Below are 14,333 nucleotides of genomic sequence, written 5' to 3'. Positions count from 1 at the left end.
GTATTGAACTAATAGTTTATAATATTGACTATAGAGTACGAACAAGTTCATTTTAAGATAATGAACCATGGAGGTTACAAAAAAAACCTCCATGTGTTGAACAATACACCTACAGTGTGTTAAGAACAGTCATTTTACGACCGGTATTGAGATACCAGCCATTTAGTTCATTTTTACAACCATTGATAACTTTTGTCCCAAATATGAGACATTCAATTTTCATTTTAGATGAAGAAAATTCACAACCGGTATCGGGTCGTTATATGATAATATTTGACTCAGAAATAAATTTTAAAAAAATTTTTCCCATCGTACCTGCATATAAATCGTACATCGGCGCAACGTATCTTAAATATTTTGACCCATATATGGAACAAAATATATCATGAGTTTAAGAAGACAAACTTTAGTTTGTATAGTAGCCTTCACCACAGTATCAATTGATTCTGTGCGAAGTCATGGTAGGGAGAATCGAATCAACGTTAGCGCTCCCAATGGATCATTTTGATGTTAAAGGAGGCTGTTACGACTAATTTTCATCTGTTTACATGTAAATGATATAGTAAATATCAACATAAAATTATTGAAAAACAAGTGAAAACAAACAATTGCTGAGTTAATTGTTGAAATACCATGTATAGACAGTGTTGCTTACTCTGTCACATTACACAAACATACATGTCACACATATAACTGATATACCCATATAATACTACAATTTGCGTATATATGTGCTCTCACGGGTAAACAGTGATGTTTACGAAAAAATGTTTCAAACAAAAGTTGTTTATTTTTTTATAAGGAACTTTTTACATTTAAACTTTTGTTCTACCTCTAACGGTTTACAAGATGTGTCCTACAGACCCAAGACCCAATTGGCCTATGTTGCTCATTTACGACCTCGACCTTACTTTTTAAGTCTTCAGCACGCTATAAAAATTTCAGGTTGATATCTCTTTTCGTTTTTGAGTAATCGTGATGACAGATGGACAGACGACAGACGACAGACAGACAAACAACCGGAAATGGACTAATTAGGTGATTTCATGAACACCTATACCAAAATTTTGTTCATAGCATCAATATTTTTAAGCGTTACAAACTTGGGACTAAACTTAGTATAGCTTGGTATATTTCATATACATGGGTGGTATAATAACAATTTATTAAACATTTTGTATTAGAAATTGTGAAAATAAGAGACGAAATTGTATAAATATTTTTTAATGTAAATTAACCATTGACTTATATGTCCATCCATACAATTATAAAAACTCACGCACAGAGCGATAAAAACATTTACAGATCATCGCACTTTCGCGGTATTTCTAGGGTAGTGAATTCGATTCCTACTGTCATAAAAAAAACTAAAGGAAATTTTTGTGATGGGCTGTATATGCCTAAAGCAGAAATACAGCCTCTCAAAATAAATTTAAACAATCAGCAAAAACGGCGGCAACACACATAAGACAACACAATGGGCTTCGACGAGTCCTTAACCTAACTTAGCTTACTGAAATCTTCTTATACAATTGGGTGCGTGTCCATGTCAAAGTTAAGCGTGAATATTGCAAAAATAAGCATGAATATTGCATTAATTATTTGACAAAATAATCATCTAAGCAAAAAAGTTAAAGGAATACGTTCATTCAATTTTTAAACACTTATCCAATAAGTTCGCATCATTTTAAGACATTCAATTTTTTTATTATTATTGCCTATTTTTACATTTTTAAACACCCTAATGTATCCAGAATCACCCCCACAAAAAAACAACAAACACAAAATTAAAAACTTCAATAGAAAATTGCTAAAGAAATCAGATAAAGGAAAAAATCCACATTGAAATAAATACAGGACGCTCGTTTCATTAAAGTACCATTCAGTTCACCTGCATCAATTAAAAAAATTCATTGTAAATATACCATGTAGGGGAAAGTGTAGTACCAGATATCAAAATTTACTTTAAAGGCTCTTATTACAATTAGAAATGGTCTCTCCTTAAAGCAATATTATTTCACACAATTTATTTTATTTTGAGAATGTAAAAAATCAAACACATTTGGAAAAAAACTTCTAATTCATGGTACTGGATCATAATGTGCCATGGTTCATTCCCTAATGTGCCTATAATAACCCACTCTTATCCACGTTTCAACTGGTATTTTTATTGGATCTGGATGAATGAGCCTTATTTTTTTCCACTTGTACAACGTACATGGTAGCCAATAAGAAAGAATAAAGAATTTATTTACTGTAAAATTTAGTGCGTATATATCATTGATCAGAGGTGCAGTACGTTGTTTGATTCAAAATACATAACCTTGAGTCTTTCCTAACTTTAGCTCCTAACATTTTAAACAATTACTACTCTTTATGTATAGAATTTGATTTAAAACACAAAAGACAACCTATGAATAAATTTACTTGAAAAAATTGTATACATGGGCAATATGCCATGATAGTAGGCAAATTTGCCCCTATTGCGGCAGGTTTTAGGTGCGGTTTTATATTTTAGACGGCACGGCACGGTGGATAACGAAGACTAAAAAACGATTTTTTAAACCAAAAACCAACAGTTTGTTATAAACAATCAGTCATATACACAATGGGGGAGACAGTAAATTTGCAAGTGCCAACTACCGGCAAATTCCTACATTCGGCACTGACGGAGTACTACAGATTACCTTGCACATTCTTTCCATACATATCAAATACAAGTACAATCCCTAGTTTTAAATATACAATAGTCGGAGTATATTACCTACATGAAATGGTGGGTTCAACTGGGTTGTGAATGAATGAACAAATGATGATGGAATTGAGCTCAAAACGTATAGTTGTTGCTGTAGCTTTGTATAACAACATTCTATTAAAAGATATAAAAGCAAATTTGGTATTCATGAATATTTACTATATTATATACAAAAGTTGTCTGCAATAGCAAAGCGCAACATATTTACTTTTAACCTCAACTAGTAGGCAGATAATATCATGGATAAAATACAGTGATGGAGAAAAGTTTCACAATCGTTACTTTTTTTAAACAATTCGAGATAAAAGTCTGTAATTTATATAACTTCAAGGTGACTTTAATATAAATCTTTTAACGACAATACCGTTCCTACAACCCACTCATGAAGGTGGGGGGGGGGGTGCAAAGGGTGGTAGTAAGTTTTTTTTTTTGAAAAAGTTTTTTATGAATTTTTTTTGTGGACTTTTGATTATTTAAAAGTAGTCGGCTCACGCCAGAGAAGGTTTGGAGTCCATAAATAGCGCGAGCGTATAAATTAGACTAGAAGATGATAACAGAAAACGATCTCCCATTTCCAACATAATATAATTCAACATTTAACAAAATTTTCCACCCTTGGTCATACGAGGGGCGCATACTAATTTTCATACTAGTGTTTTTGTGATGAAAACTTTAATGTTTTACATCGGCATGCATTATGAAAACACTCAAATGTCCTATTTATTTTCTCATTTTTACGTATCCCTTGTGAATTGCATGCCATTAATTATTATAGCTTGACTTTGATTGCACTACCTTATGTTACAAAGGCAGGCAATATAATATCATGGAAAACCACTAAAATTATTTACAAAAAGAAAAGTCATTTTTCTTATGACGTGGAAGCGTGAAGCTGCCAATAACCCCTCTATCGTTAATATTTTAGGGTAAATTATTATTTCTTAAAAAGGCATGCAGTAGAAAATGGGAGAACGTTTTCTGTCATCACCTTCTGGTGTAAATGGCTTCAATCATCATAAAGCCCCCAAAAAACAAGCACACGTATGTTTGTCATAGCAGAGACAAGGTGTGAGTACGTGTATTAGTGTTGCTTTTAATTTAACAAATTACTAAAACTTACTTTTAAGTCTGCGAAAAAATCGTTACAAACTTTTTTTAAATCCGTTATGTTTGTCTTGAAAAATCCTTTCAAATGAACCATCATTCGATCTCCGTTCCATTCAGAAAAAATGTACCCTAACACACCGCTCCCCTCCCATGAGAGGACTGCGTAAGCAATGTTATCGTTAAGCGGTCCATATTATAGTCACCTTGAACTCATATAAATTTCATCTCCTTATCTACAAAAATAATTTAAAGATACCCTTTTTCCATCACTGTATATCCTATCCCATCATATCCTCCTATTTTTACTAGTATACAGAATGCACCCATTTATGCATTTCTGTTATCACAAAACTGCGTTATTCTGGCGTGGAAACGAACGCAGCAGGATCATTTGACTGTGTTCGTTTGAAACTCACTAGAATACAGTTAAGTAGGATTAGGTAGTGGAACCTGGCAGGGAATTGTCGGTATAAGTACCATCTTTATAATTTTGAAATTTCAGACCATCCAATGTAGAACGTCTATAAAGGCCGCTGAAACCTCTTTTCAACTTATTTCCATTCGCCAATTGAGGATGTGAATAAACTAAAGGACGAATTTTTTACTAGCCCTATTGAAGTGGTGGTTCTGATAAGAGAATGACAAATTCCTCTAATGAATTATCTCCTCAAACGAACGTTACAAAAAGAAAGTCGAAGGTGGGAGGAAGAACAGTTCCCAAAATTAAATTTGAATCTAACGAAAGATCATCGAATTATATGAGGATGTTATAAATTATAAGGATTAAAATATTTTTAATTGTTTTTATCATAACTATTTTTGATATGTTCTACGACCTTGTTACACTGTGTATATGTACTCTCATGTTAAATATCTGATATAGATATTTGAACTTTTTTATTATTAACAGATTCCGACGGTTCAGTTTATTGTTGACACATTTAAGTTAAATTTGAACCATTTTAATTATTAGTATGTTATAAACGTAATAAACGAATATTTTATGCACGTAATAAAATATCGAATGAAATGCATTCATTCATTATACAATATGATGGAGTAGATTGGTTTGTTCCAATTTTCAAATAATCATAAATAAAATATCAAATTTTCCATTTTAAGTATTTTATAATCTGTGTTTATAAGTAAAATAAGTGAAAACAAACAATCGACTGAGTTAAATATGGAAATACCCTGTATAGAAAGTGTTGAATGTCAGCGCTGGCATTATTTTTTATACCTGCTTGCAAATTTTCAACTCCCTATCTTTTATAGTTTTGGAGAAAATGGATACCAAAGTTTTGATCTAATTTGCGCCCACACGCAATTATTTTTTTATGAGAAACACTTTTCATATTAAAAGTTTTTTTTAATCTCTAACGGTTTACGTTTCTCTATCTAACGGTTTAGATGAGTCCTACGGACCCAAGACCCAATTTACCTATGTTGCGCATTTACGAACTCGACCTCAGTTTTTTTGCCCTGACGGACAGACCGGAAATGGAATAATTAGGTGATTTTATAAACACCTATACCAAAAATTTGTTCGTAGCATCAATATTTTTAAGCGTTACAATCTTGGGTCTAAACTTTGTATACGATTCAAATTTATTCTTTTCCCACTAGTTTTTGACTAAACATGGCGGTATCAACCACAGCTTTCGTATAATTTACATAGAAAATAACAAATAAGACCTTGAATGTAAAAGATTTTAATACTATCGAACATAAAATTCATTCCAATTTTTTTATATTAATTGAATTTTCTGTTTGTTACAGGCGAATTGAGAAACAACGTGATCGTTTTTGTAAATCAATATTCCGACGGCCATTTTCATCACCAGAATGTCGTAAATTATACAATATAACATCATTATTACGTCCATGGAATACAATTGATACAACATTATCAACAAATACATATGGAAATGATTCAACATTCACATTATTCGATTGGATTAATTATGGGAACGGTTCAGATTTTCTTCATAATCAAACAATATCACCAAATGATCAATTATCAAATTATACACAACAAGATGTTACAAATGGTGATGAATTAATAATTGGACCAGTGTTACCACCATTTGAACTATGGCAAACAATTATAATTGCAATATGTCTTGGCATATGTATTATATTAACTGTGGCTGGTAATATATTAGTACTTTTAGCATTTATTGTTGAACGTGCTATAAGACAACCAAGTAATTATTTTATTGCATCATTAGCAGCCACTGATATGCTTATTGGTAAATAATTAATAATAATAATATCAATCAACTGACTTACAAATAGTTCAAGAACAAATCATTTACATTATTTATTAACAATTAATATTTTGTATGGGACACTCACAACATTGCGGTTTAGGTATTCCAAATTTAAACTTATCCAACCGGTAATATTAGACCAGACTTTAGCTCGAGAAATGAGTCCGAACTATGATCTGGACGTTACTCTTTTCAAAAAACATTTATAGTCTACTGCGAAAATTCTTCTTTAACCATCGAAAAATAACCATTTAACAATTGTTTTTTTTATTAGGCGATAAAAAATGCAAAACTGATAAATGGCGTCAGAATTTTTACATATTTTATAGCAACACACACCATTAACGAATCAAACACTATTAAGTAAAAGTTTATGTATATCATAAGCAATTTACTAAGCATTTTCAGTTTTGTAAATTGGCATAATTGGCGCTAAAAGAGAAAAAAATTTTTTAACTGTTATAGACTACAAGCTTATGGGCTCATTGGAGTGAAATGATCCACCAGGAATCAATAAGAAAAAATGTTACTATATGTAAAAGTAAGTTTAAGCACCATGGCGTCAGTTTTTCTCGGTACAGGTGAGTACGGGTGAGAATATGAATGTCACAACTCTAGTGTCTCACCCCTGCATCAGCAAATATGTACGGCGTTGCTAGATATTAACTCTACATAAGTATTCAAAGTGAATTACACAAATGCCGTATGGAAATAAATCACGTAGGGCTTCGGAAATCGACTGGAGGTCCAAAAATTTTTTTAACTTCCGGTACAGAAGTTACCGGATTGATTTGTGCACGGTATTCATGTAATTCGTTTCGGATACTTATGCAGAGGTGTGACACCAAAGGGTGTGATATTCAATTCTCACCTGTACTCACCTGTCCCGCGCAAAACTAATATCATGATACTTAAACTTACTTTTACATGAATGAACCACTTTTTCAACATGATTCCTGGTTGGTCATTTCACCCGACAAAATTGAGCATGGGCTTGTAGTCTATTATAATTCGAAGTAAACTTGAATGTAAATTATCAGAGTAAGATGAAAATTTTTTTGGGTGGATTCTTACAATTGATTTTGAGTGGCGTCCTGATCAAAATCCCGATAATATTCGGTATAGGGACTCAGTAGATATCACACTACTTAATTCGTTATTTATTATACGTAGTGCCCTTGCGAAAATGTAGTATACTAGTACAACATAAGTGCCCTTGCGAAAATGTAGTATACTAGTACAACATAAGCGGCAAAAAATTTTTACCGTGGGCTTTCTCAAAGGATCAATGGAGTGAAAATTTTCCGCACTCGTGAGCCACTACATGTTTCACTATACAGTCATATGGTCATAAAAAATACAGTCATGTGGTCGTAAAAGCTACGTTTGCATTAAATCAAATGTCCAGCGAAATTAAAAATGTAAGTACGCGATGCTGCACCAATACAATTTTCGCCATAGTATACCGTAGAGGTATTTAAAAAGTTGTAGTTTTAAAAATAATGCTTGAGTTATGGAAACAGTTTTAAACCGAAACTATCAAGCGGGGAATCAATCAACTTGCAGTTTTTAATTTGAAATAGTTCTTTCACTACAAAAAAGAACGACAGGAAATCAACGGATAAACAGCATTTCAAAATAAATGAAAAAATAATTTAGCCCTCTGTACTAAATCTGTTACAGCATGATTTACATATAAATACGGGCTGGAATCTTTACTGTGGCTTATTTTCATCTCCGATTGATGGTTTTGCCGTAATACGAAAAAAAATCCTTAATTTGATATTTTTAAAACTCTTATAACTTTTTGAGTATTCTAAATTTTAAAAATTGTTTGAAAATAATTTTTTGACATGCACAACTATAATCACTTGAGTTACCTTTTCGTATCTCCGGGTTACGCTTATACCACCATCGGATATTTCCTGAATTTGATTTTAATACAAATTACGTCCACAAACATTCAGCCTGGTAGAAGGTATTATGCTCAAGACTAGTGAAGACCATATACATTTTTCAGAATTAGATACATAATATACTTTTTTATTTGTTATTGAACTATGTTTAAACATTTATTCTTTATTTTATAATTAAAATAAAATTTGGTTTCAGGTACTGTTTCAATGCCTTTCTACACCGTTTATGTGTTGATGGGTTATTGGAATTTAGGACCATTATTGTGTGATTTATGGCTATCAGTGGATTACACCGTTTGTTTAGTATCACAGTATACAGTTCTTTTAATAACAATCGATCGTTTTTGTTCTGTGAAAATAGCAGCTCGATATCGATCATGGCGAACAAAAAATCGTGTTATATGGATGGTAACAATCACTTGGATAATACCAGCATTATTATTTTTCATTAGCATTTTTGGTTGGGAACATTTTGTTGGATATAGAGATTTATTACCAGGACAATGTGCTGTACAATTTTTAAAAGATCCGATATTTAACACTGCCTTAATAATTGGATACTATTGGACAACATTAGTGGTATTATTTGTGTTATATGGTGGCATTTATAAAACAGCTTATGATATGCAGAAAAAAAGTGAGGCCAAACAAAGAAAAATGCAATCAATGGTCGCTTTAAGTGCCGGCGCAATGTCTGGAATGGCTGGCCGTACTGCTGGAATTGGTATTTCTAAAACACAAAGTACGTTTCTTAGTCAAGAAAAACCAAAACCTGTGAATGTAACAACCAATGTCACACAAGTTCCACCATCGACCGTTGATACACTATCCGTAAATGTTAAATCAACTCAAGGTGCTGGACCCGGTTCGGGTGATTCAAACTCTAGTCAAAAAACATCATCACACAAAAACAGTGGTACAATTACAACGACAACAACAACCACTGCCGAATCCTCTGATCGTAGAATTTATCCAATTCAGCAAGTATCATCAACAACCACAACAACTGGTGAAGTAGAAAAATCTGAACGATCGAGTAGTCCTGCATTTGAATCGGATGAAGAGAGTACCACTTGTACAACAGCTCAGCAATCTTCGATAAAAAAACGAGCATCTGTGGTTGGGTGTATTATGGCACAAGCTTTCACAAATACAAATCGTTTTAATGGTGGTATTTTAATGAAATCATCACAAGATGGTGGACCTCGTAAAGTTTTGACACCAACGTCTCCGAATGTGGACGGAATGCCAACATCAACTCTCCCACAAATACTAGAACAAAGTCTTTTAGATACAGATAATCAAAGTATTGAACAAAGTTCAAATCCATTAATTCCAACACCGATCTCAAAATCAAATTCTTTTGATCAACTTAATAATAAGACCCATATTGCTGTATCACCACAACCTTCAAATCAATCAACAATAGCACCACAATCCGATTATGGTGGAACTCAAACGGGTCAAATAACACAACCGTCATACAGTCAAACATCAAGTGTTGCAACGACCACGCAAAGTTCACCACAGCAATCTTCAGATAGACCTAGAAGTTTTTTAATGAATAAAGGTGGTACATATGATGTTCTAGTTGGTTTAGATGGAGCCGATTTACGTTATATGGATGAAAGTTCAATAATCGTACCATCTCCAAATTGTGAAAGTCCACCGTCTTCAATGAGTTTTCCAAATACGTCAACCACAGCACCTCCGTCACCTGTGCATACGGCAATCGTTTCATCAACTGCCACTACATCATTACTTCAAGCTGCATTAATTCGTGCTACAAATCAAGCAGCACCGACAGCTGTTGAACAACCGACAATAAATAAAGTGAATATTGAAGTTACAGTACAATTAACAGTTAATGCAGATGATATTGTCAAAAAACCAATTACCTCAATTGTAGCCAATAAAATAGAACGAGCTCCGCCACCAAAATTAATTAGTGAGGACAGTATAGACATTGACGATCCATCAGACACAAAACCAAACGAAACATCTATGAAATGTGGTATAGCTGCTTTGTGTCAAAGTGGTAGTGCAGCAACAATATTAGCTGCAACATCTGTGGTCGATGTTGCACGTCGCAACACAAAAGAAAACATTCTTAGTGATACGGACACTAACAAAGCGGATTCAAGCAATAAAAAAAGTTGTCGCAGTTCACGCAAAGATTTTGTAAAAACAATTGGTAAACGTTTAAAAGGGCGTAAAAAGAAAGATGGTAGTGGACCATTCGGTTTAATTGGACGGCAAAAATCAAAATCAGAAAATCGTGCACGTAAAGCATTTCGAACAATTTCATTTATTTTGGGTGCATTTGTTGTCTGTTGGACACCATATCATGTTTTAGCATTAGTTGAAGGTTTTTGTACAAATCCACCATGTACAAATGAACATTTATTCATGTTTTCATATTTTTTATGCTATGCAAATAGTCCATTAAATCCATTTTGTTATGCGTTAGCAAATCAACAATTTAAAAAAACTTTTACACGACTGTTACGTGGTGATTTTCATAGAACTTAAATTTTTTTGTTTTTATAAATGAAGTAAAATAAATACTTACTAGTTACTACGATAGATAGGATTCAAATTGTATATTTTTGTACATTTTCTCAATATTTCTACAATAATTATTATCTTACAAAATATTTTTTTAAGTTTAACGGCAATAAATGCTTCAATATTTTTTTGTTAAATAAATATTTCAAATGGTTTTTCAAACATATTGAAATAATTTTAATCACTTTGTGACGTAATCTCACGCCATAGTTATAGGTAATAAACTAATTTGTCTTTATAGAATACGTATGTATTCATTATCGTATTTATTCCTTTTATATTTGTAATGATATTGGGTTATGCTCTTTGATCACTTTCTAGAAAGAATTTCCCAAAAAGCACAGCCGTTATCTAAATGTAATAAACAATAGTGTTTAAAAAATATCCGTTAAATGTAATAATAGTTTATTAAAAATGGACAATATCTCTTTATATTTAAAATAATTGTAAAAAAGCTCAATATTAAGTTAAATTTAATAAAAATTCCAATTATATCTTAACATATTTTATAATAATACGTATCAAATGAAGATAGATGCTGTAATGAAATATTCAAATCCAAAAACATTTAGTTTATTGTAATAGTAAAACAAGACAATAATTAATCATAATATTATGTAAATGAAATACTTATCATTTTTGGTATTCGCTGGTATGTAGTGGGACTCAATCCAATTTCTTCAAAATATCGAACTTATCGATATTTTTGTTTAGTTTACAGCATGGTATTTCATTCTATATCTATAAATGTGTTTGCACATGTTATTTTTCGCAACGTATGTTTTTACGCATTTTTTTTTTTACTCATGCATATTAGAAAGCAAAGTAAAACCTATGCAGCAGAGTATGAAAACCAGTATGCATATTATGCTTGCGTTCCTTCATTATTGCCCGTATGCTGCCCAACACGAATTGAAGTTTCATTACTATGCATTTAGCATTATAAATGATGACGTCATTAAACTTGACAGCATACTGTCATTAATAAAGGAACTTAAAAAATATTATTTATGACATCATAGAAAACAAATTCAATTTTTGACTATAGATAGTAACTATAGATATGAAATTACAAATAAGTAATGGTGTGCATTCTGGATTTCTGTGGCATCCTATGAATAAATTAGTCCATAGAAAATAATTCTAAATAGAAAATTGAATTTATAATTATTTATAAGCATATTTTTTTAAACTCCGAGAGTTTGTATTAAGTTTGTAATGGAAATCTATATTTAGTATAAAGTATTGTTAAGCGTTTTAAAGCAATTTTTGGTCCGAAAATAACAATTTTTGCATTCAAATAATATGAGCCAAATGCAAAAATTGTTAGATTTTATTAAATTGAGTTCTTCCTAATCATATGAAGATAACACATTTATGTCATAAATATTTGAGCCCAATTTATTGACATGAATTTGTACGTAAATTTTTAATTTGTTTATTTAAAAACATATCAACGGACACTATAATAAATTATTGTTAACTGTAAATATTAATAAAAATTTTGAGGTATCACGTCCAATGTGGCGAGAGATATTACAATTTTTGTTCATAAATGAATTTAATTATTATATACTTAAAATATTTAAAAAATTGTAGTATTTGCTCATTAAATAATACTCTTTGTTCGAATATTATTTTTCTACAAGAAATCAATATTTAAAAATCATCATATTTCAACGAAACAGTAAATGAAAATTTTGATTCACCAGCCTAAAAATTCAGTAACAACATCTACATAATCAAATCAAATTACGTTTAGTAGATTTTTGTTTTAAGAATTAAATTCTAATCATGTATTTATGGACAGTAGTGACGATTAGGTATTCAGCTTTAATATACAACCGCCGTAAATGAAAATTATTGTTTAATTCTGAATGTTTAAAAATGAATATAAAAAAATAATTGTACCTCATAGCTTTAGCTTGGAACATCAATAAATAATCAATTAATTAAAATTATAATACAAAACAAATGCTCTTATGTATGCAAATATTTATTAGATGAATAAACAGTTATTTATTACTTGTTATATTTTATTAAAATTATCCAATCCCACAAACCTTGCCATTCATTAATTTCGTAGGAAGTATTTTTGGCGATTTTTGAATTTCCTCTACCCTCATATAAGGGTACATAAGATTTTTCGAACCCCAATCTCTCTTCTTACGTAAAATTCTCTCGTAAGATCTCGTTTTTCAGAGTAATAAGATGTTAGAAAGGATCAGTTACACTAAAACTCAAAGTTTATTTAATATTTATAAAATTCACACATTAAATTTACAAAATTAAAAAAACCTCCGGCAAATTTTTCGGGTGCGGAACCCTAAACTCGCACTGGAAGCATAGCTAAGAACATTCTCCATTAAATTACCTTTCAAACAAAACAAAAAAATCCAAATTGGTTCATTCATTTAGGCACTACGATGCCACAGACAGACAGACAGACACACATAATGGTCAAACTTATAACACCCCTTTTTTAGTTCGGGGGATTAAAAATGATGCCGGATAAATGCCAAAAGGTCGGCGTTAAAATCTATACTATCTTTTTTTATGGGGCCACCAAATGGAACTCTGTAAGTGGATGCCAGAGAGAATACTGTCTGTGAGTTCCCCTGAGTCCTTGTAATAATTTTTATGTACGTATATACTTATTATACACGATAGTCAGTATATTAATTTATTAGACAAGGGCACAGGGGAACTCACTAGCAGCCTTCTCTCTCGCTACGCATATCGTAAGTTTTGAGCCCTGGCTTGTTCTATGTGTTCATATTTCTTTGATAAGAATGTCCGTTATCATGTTAAGATTATATATTTCAAATGTTATTACATTCGGATGATTGTTTTTTTGAGTAAGCTCACAAAAATTGCAAAATTTATCAAATATGATCGCTGAGTTAACTTGACAGCTAAAGGTCCTATTCCTATGACCATGAACATGACTATATGATCCATCATATAGTGACCATAGGCATAGAGAATGGACTAAGCAATGACAGCACTCATGAAAATTAATCACTTTCTAGAAAGTTGGAAAGTGATTATGTGGCCAATATCTGTATCTCTTCCGTAGGTCTGTAGCATAGACATACACTTTACAGCTGAATAGAGAAGGCTCAGTCTATTGTCATGTCTTTGGTAGAGACAAAAGCACCCTATACCTATATAGATAGGAGTGATTATAAGAAGTTTTAAAAATAATCAAGTGCGATATTTCATTGTGACACTCGACACTAATTTCCGAGTAACTTATTCGTAATTAAGCTGTAGAAAAAAAATATAGTCAACATCTTAGACCATTGAGTACATAGACTGAGCATCACCTATCTTTCCGTACAATGAGAGGTGGCCAACATCTGAGGTAACATATATTGAATGTCAAATTTTCATATCACAAAATGCTTTGCATAAAACATCGTGGTTTCACTGAACATATTTTCTTACGAATCTACAATGACAAGTATGACAACAACACTTATTTTGACATTTCCACACCGCCACCATGATGGATTTGACCCTTAGATGTTGGCACACTTTAAATTGTTTCAAACCATTCGTTTGACGCTCAGTCTATGTACTTAAGGTAGTTCCTCCGCGACCGTCCAGTCAAAAAGTTTTGGACTAATACTATCATTCAGTGCATTAACTGTGCTATGACTATTATACATATACCATATATTATTTTCAAAAGACTGTAGTTCCTCACTA

General features: G+C 31.8%; 1 protein-coding gene across 1 annotated transcript in view; it reads left to right on the top strand.

Moving 5' to 3' along the window:
- The window catches only part of LOC123298460 (muscarinic acetylcholine receptor M3), a 123,514-nt gene extending 112,931 nt beyond the window's left edge, over positions 1–10,583 (top strand). The window contains exons 2-3 of the mRNA XM_044880501.1: positions 5,642–6,114; positions 8,248–10,583. Of these exons, the coding sequence (XP_044736436.1) occupies positions 5,642–6,114; positions 8,248–10,583 (2,809 nt within the window). The remainder of the gene's footprint in view (positions 1–5,641; positions 6,115–8,247) is intronic.
- The last annotated feature ends 3,750 nt before the right edge of the window (positions 10,584–14,333 follow it).

The sequence above is a fragment of the Chrysoperla carnea genome, chromosome 1 (assembly GCF_905475395.1).
Source record: "Chrysoperla carnea chromosome 1, inChrCarn1.1, whole genome shotgun sequence".
In the NCBI taxonomy this organism is placed as follows: Eukaryota; Metazoa; Arthropoda; class Insecta; order Neuroptera; family Chrysopidae; genus Chrysoperla; species Chrysoperla carnea.
Note: the sequence above shows the minus strand (reverse complement) of the source record. Positions and strands in the feature narration are given on the sequence as shown.